Here is a 6,000-nt window from a genome sequence, read left to right as displayed (position 1 = left end):
TGCCTGCAAATCTCTTCGTAACGCTGCTTGAAATCGGTTGTTTTCTTGTCGAATTGAAAATGATCCAGTCTCTCGCAATCTATTAAATGTCAACATAAACACTCTTCGGTTTGGCACTCTTCTGTTTGGAAATCGTCGTGCATATTCTCGCACCGCCTTTAAAGCATTACCGTTGCAGAAACCGTATACAAAAACCATATCAGCATATTCACTATTAGAATACGTACGCGGCATATTGCAAAAGACAAAATTCATCTACTGTTAAAGGCTTTCAAAGAGCGACTGACAAATTCATAACAGAAAGTGGAAAATGTAATCAAATATGTCGGTGCTAGATATGGCAAGAAATGTAAACATTTTTTTTCGATTTCTCTGAAACGGAGCAAAAACGAGCATATGTCTATAGGACTTTTTTTCTTAGTTTTTTACTCCTCTACACGCTCCCGAAGTTTTGCCATTTAATTTGGAAACACCCTGTATACTACACGTTCCAAATCATTGTGTTAATATATAGTAAAATGCATTAATTACAGAAACACTAGATAATAGAAACGAAGATAATACTAAACAATAACACACGTATACACACGATAAAGATTGAAAATGATTTATATTTTCACGATAATATAAAGAGTGATCCTTTTAGCTTTTTATCCTTTTATAGCTCTCAAATTTTAAATCAAATTTATGCCAAATGATGGGATACTATAATATATGATAGAATATTAATCTCACAAAAAATTTAATTGTAATTACCTAAATATGATTGCAATTAAAAATAAAATCAAGTTATCATGATTATAAAAGTGTGCTAAAATAAAATAAATGTGAGAATGTTTTAGCTTTGCTGAAGAAGACAAAGATTCGCAAGATTGTCTTGATACCATACATCTGCATCAGAATGTACGAGTTGTTTAATCGCACAATACCTGTACAACGTGCATTGAAGCGGGACCAGTTTTATGCTAAGATTTTCACTTTTCCCAGCGATCAGAGTTGATGAAAAAAGTGACAATATGACGCAATGTTCGAGGCTTATTCGAAAAATTATACTCGCTCTATAAGGTAGAGAGATGACTATACATTTATTATATATATTTTTACTTATATTTATATTTAAATATATATTGTACATATATTAAATAAAACTTATACATTACATAATTATAAAAATCTAGCAACAAATTTGTATGTCACTTATTTGACAAGAATAAGGTTGTCGTTGTCATTATAAGTCTTCTTAATCCTACATTGTTACATATATGGTTTTTTTAACGTAATTATTCGCGTGGAATGTTTCTGACAACCCAACGTCACAATTTTCATTATTTTTATGTTTTACAATTAAATAAAGATTAATAATATTTTATACACCCCTTCAGATGAAAATAAATACAAGAAAAAATTTTTTTAATTGTATAAACCAATTTGCGCTAAATATAATAATGTGTGTGTGTATACTTATAGTATTCAACATTTAGTGAATTTATAAAGCATCCACCTGAGTAATGAAAGGTTAATAAGCTCAATACACGTGGTATATGCCACTCGATACTGTTCCAAATATACAATCAATCCGCAAAATTCTCAACAAATCGGACGTAAATAAAACGCATTTGACAATTATATAAAAATAAGATTTGTCACGTCTCGTCAATGATGATTTGATTTCGACCATTTATGTCCTGATGCATGTCCGTCTTTATAACCATGTTTCTCATCATGTTGGTGATGACTATCGTGTCCCTCTGCCGATTTATGACCTTCTTTCTCATGATGATGATGACCTCCCTCGTGTTTTTTATGTTCACCATGATGACCCTGAAATAAAAACGAAATCGCGGTCGGATTAATGGCGTGATAGTTGTAAACATTTCAATTGATAAAGAAAATAACTATAATAATTATGATCATTATTAATATTATTTAATAACTATGATAATTATTACGACTATCATAACTATAATGATTTTAATAAATAATGACCTCGTGATGTCCCGAATGCAGGTTACCCTTCTTTTCATGCCCACCCTTCTTGCCCTCATGTTCTTCATGCCAACCACCGTGTTTTTCGCTTCCTCCGTCCTCGTGGTATTCGTCATAAAAATCGTGCTTCTTCTCATATTCATCCTGAAGGACACAATTTACATGTTAATTTAAAAATTTCACAAATGTTAGAATCTTATTTATATTAAAAAACTGTTTACTAATAATTATAATATAATATATATTTTTATTTTTCATTTTGCAAAATAAATATATTCAATAATGTTTATTTCTAATAACCCATTTTAGTATAACTATATAAATTAAAAAATTAAACATTAATTATAATTCTGGAAGAGAATTGCTATAAATCAAATTGACGCGGCCTGTTAACACATATAACTTAAAGTATATATCGTGTTACACATATATCTTAAAGTATATAAGTGTTAAATGCAGACAACAGGTTATTGGAAGCCTAGATAGTCATGTCGAATAATAGAAGCCTTGTACGCTCGATCTTGTAATTTCTTGGGAAGCTTTAATATCTATATAAGTACATGTACTCTCTATCTTGTTTTTAGTTATATTAACCGTGATAGATGTATTTTCTAAATTACAATGGATATTAACAAAACAGATTGATTTGGAATATTTGGAATATAGAATACGTAATCGTGTTGATCAACAAGACGCGTACATAGCATGATTTGTACCTTCTTGAAGACAGTGTGTTCTCCTTTTGTACTATGTCCCTTTTGGTGTTTGCCCTCTTCGCCAAATTTCGCTTCCTTTTCACCCTCCTCGCCATGATGCTCCTCACCATAATGGCCAACCTCTTCGTGCTTCTTTTTCTCCTCGCCGTCTTCCTCGTCATACTCTTGCTTGTGTTTCTCCTTGTCGTGGTGTCCCTTATCGCTTTTCTCAAATTCGTGGAAAGCCTTGTAACCCTTTTTCAATCAAATTATACGTTATAGATAAATTAAAAAATATTGTACGCGCGCGCGCGCACGCGCACACACACACACACACACAAATCAATATTATTAATATGAATTTAATTTATTAGATACTATTTAATTCGCTGAAACTGACGGTTAGTATATTGGAAGTATTAGAATCATTAAATTATAAATCTCTTTGTCAAAAATGTCAAACAATTCAATTATCTTAATGTTACATTTTCAAATTTAGATTATTCGTATTAAAATATACTTAATATTCATTCTTTTTTATATGAGTTATTCTTTTGGTTCTTTAAAATTAATTAATGCTTTTTAATTAACATAAATTAAATGTCTTTTACAGACCCAATCAGTCAGTAATTATAACTTATACAGACTATATATAGTATAACTTATAGTATAACTTATAGTATAACTTATACTTTTGACGTCAGCTCCGGAGAGTTAAAACATTGACATAATAATAATAACAAACAATGAGGAACAAAGATATATTACTTATATTTAGGCAAACACACTATTAGATATTGTGGCTTGTGGCTGAAGCTTTCATTCCATTGAAAAACGTCGATGAATAATTCGCGACGTTGTTAGAATACCGCAATTCTGGCATAAAGGAATAAAATCATTACTCACTTTCCTCGAATGCAGTGGAATTTACAGAAATATAAAACAATATCGAGAAATATTCGATACAAAGAGATAAAATATTATACTTTACAATTGCGCGCCGAATGCTTCTTTAGGTCGAAGCCTGTCTTATTACTCAGATATAATATTTGTACGAAAAAGAAAAAAAACTATGCAATATATATTCCCGTGGTTGCGAACTAAGAGAACGTGAAGCACTACGGGTGCTTGTATTACAAGCAATAAAAAAGGGAAAAAATCTTTGACAACGCATGGATGGCAACGGCCTGAACATCGATAGCAGCTGGAGAACGAAGCGTTGTATAGGTACCTTATCATCCTTATGACCATGCACGTTGTGATGATCCTCGTCATGCTTCGAGCCGGCACCCTCTTCATGATGTCTGTTGCTGCCTGTTTGAATAAAATATAAATAAAGCTACTGAATCTTTATCGTCCATGAGAAACAACGCTCTCGTTTTCGTTTAATAAACCTTTCAATTTGCGCGTCGAAAAGGAGATTATTTATCCTAAGAAACGAGTAAATTGAACTCTTTCCAGTTCTCACCTACGCAACGGTTCAAGATCATCCGCTCATACTTGCAAATACCATAGTTTTCAGTCTGCGAGGTAAATGAAAAAGAAATATCAGAAAAAAATTATACGGAAAGAACAATTTTGTTGAAGTCTTAAACTTAGATACAGATCTGAAAACAATTTTGTTTCACTATCAAAGTAATTATGTAGGATATTTATAAGTATCTATAATGAGCAATGCTGCAAAAAGACATCTTGACATTTTAGCAACCAGCTTCACTTTAAATTTTTGGAACTGAAATTTTACTCCAAGAAAAGTGATAGTTGCGCCAGTTCAGCAAGGAGTAAACTACACTTCACTCCTTCAGGAGTGAATTTCTTTATCTAACCTAAAAAGTCAACTTTAATGATTAATATCTCGCTTCGCGAGACTGAGTGACGCTTTTTTCTGCCATATTCATTCATTTTGTACAAAAACACGTAGAATAAGCCTAATAATTTTTAGATTAGATGTAGGAAGGCTAAACTTAACATTTATCAAAGTGAAATTTCAGTCTTTCCCTTCGGAGAGTGAAATTATTCGCTCTCCACATAGATTGAAAATTCATTCCCATTTGGAGTGATTCTTCACTCTCTAAGAGTGAAAATTTCACTCCTGTAGGACTGGCGCAACTATCACTCTTTAGGAGTGAAATTTCATTCCCAAAAATTTAGAATGTTGAACATTCTACATTATTTTAATGGTCTAATAAAATTTATTTTCAGATTTGTATCTAGCTAAATTTTTAGATACTTTAACAAAATCATATTTTCCATGTAATTGTTTGCTTTTTTCATTAACAGAAAAGTAATAGTGTAAGATATAAGAACTTTCTATTAAGACTACTGTCAATAATACTTGAACGCGTTTGAATATTTTATCTTTTTAAATAGATTATAAATCAACCGCGGCGAGCACGCGCCATATACATATTTCACATAATATATATATTGTATATTTCAACAACATTGTTTGAATTGTAATGGTATACAAAAATAAAAATGGACCCGAATTAATTGTTAAAGATTAAATGCTGCAAATGCGACATATTGAAATAGTACGAGTATCGAGTGCGCTTCTAATTCTCTGACACGTACGAATTAGCACGATCGTCGGCAGATCCGTATAATCCACCGTAAACTATACAATTGAATTTCTGCTCATCAATGTCATAAACAATTATTTCATTTATTGTCGGGTGAAAGAAAACATTGCACATATGCAAAAATATCGACAATCCTGCAAAAAATATTACAATTTTCGCAGCTAAAATTTAGCAATGTGTTTGCTTTATATCTTTATATTAAATATCTCATTTATTAAATGGTCTTATTTAGTTTAGTTTCTTTACTATTTTTATTTATGTTTTACAAACAAAATGACAGTTGTAATTCACCTCTATGATCCGTAGCCTCCGCGATTAAATCCTTAGTGTATCGGAATCCAGCTGGAGCTTTGCTGACCTTTCTCATCGCTGGCGTGCTATCAAGAAGAAATGTCAGGGTCAGCAACAACCACAGTATCCTCAATTCTCCGACGCATGATGTCATTTCGATACCGTTCCGCATAAAATAAGAAGTAAATTCGAAGAATAAGATGAGGCACTGAGATGCATCTGCAATCGTGGCTCCGATTTATTGCGCTGGTACTTCCTTTCATCGGTCGTTTTTCCTCACCGTCGTCAGCCAGGCGATCATCTTTTTCCTGCTGTCTCTGAAAGAACTTTCCTTTTCCGGACGGAAGATGACAGCGCGGAAGAATGAAAAAAGATGCGTTTTCTTACATTATTATCGCTACTTTCACTTGCCGCACTCATTGTTCGCGGTATGAACAAGAACAGTA

General features: G+C 32.3%; 1 protein-coding gene across 1 annotated transcript; it reads right to left on the bottom strand.

Moving 5' to 3' along the window:
* Positions 1-1,653: 1,653 nt before the first annotated feature.
* On the bottom strand, positions 1,654-5,793 carry LOC108725257 (histidine-rich glycoprotein-like). Its single transcript, XM_018452152.1, has 5 exons — positions 5,555-5,793; positions 3,913-3,995; positions 2,703-2,936; positions 1,987-2,130; positions 1,654-1,821 (listed from the first exon to the last, which is right to left on the bottom strand). Exons 1-5 carry the CDS (start codon positions 5,724-5,726, stop codon positions 1,654-1,656), a joined length of 801 nt encoding a protein of 266 aa, XP_018307654.1. The 5' UTR covers positions 5,727-5,793.
* Positions 5,794-6,000: the final 207 nt, after the last annotated feature.

The sequence above is a fragment of the Mycetomoellerius zeteki genome, unplaced genomic scaffold (genome assembly GCF_001594055.1).
Source record: "Mycetomoellerius zeteki isolate Tzet28-1 unplaced genomic scaffold, Tzet1.0 scaffold332, whole genome shotgun sequence".
Taxonomy (NCBI): Eukaryota; Metazoa; Arthropoda; class Insecta; order Hymenoptera; family Formicidae; genus Mycetomoellerius; species Mycetomoellerius zeteki.
This window is presented reverse-complemented; position numbering and strand designations above follow the sequence as displayed.

Excerpts from the sequence above, each read along its gene's own strand:
- LOC108725257 (XM_018452152.1), bottom strand. The coding sequence starts at position 5,726 with ATGCGGAACGGTATCGAAATGACATCATGCGTCGGAGAATTGAGGATA. Across the intron at positions 2,131-2,702 it reads AACACACTGTCTTCAAGAAG|GATGAATATGAGAAGAAGCA; the intron begins GTACAAATCATG and ends TGTGTCCTTCAG. Across the intron at positions 1,822-1,986 it reads TGCATTCGGGACATCACGAG|GGTCATCATGGTGAACATAA; the intron begins GTCATTATTTAT and ends TTTTTATTTCAG.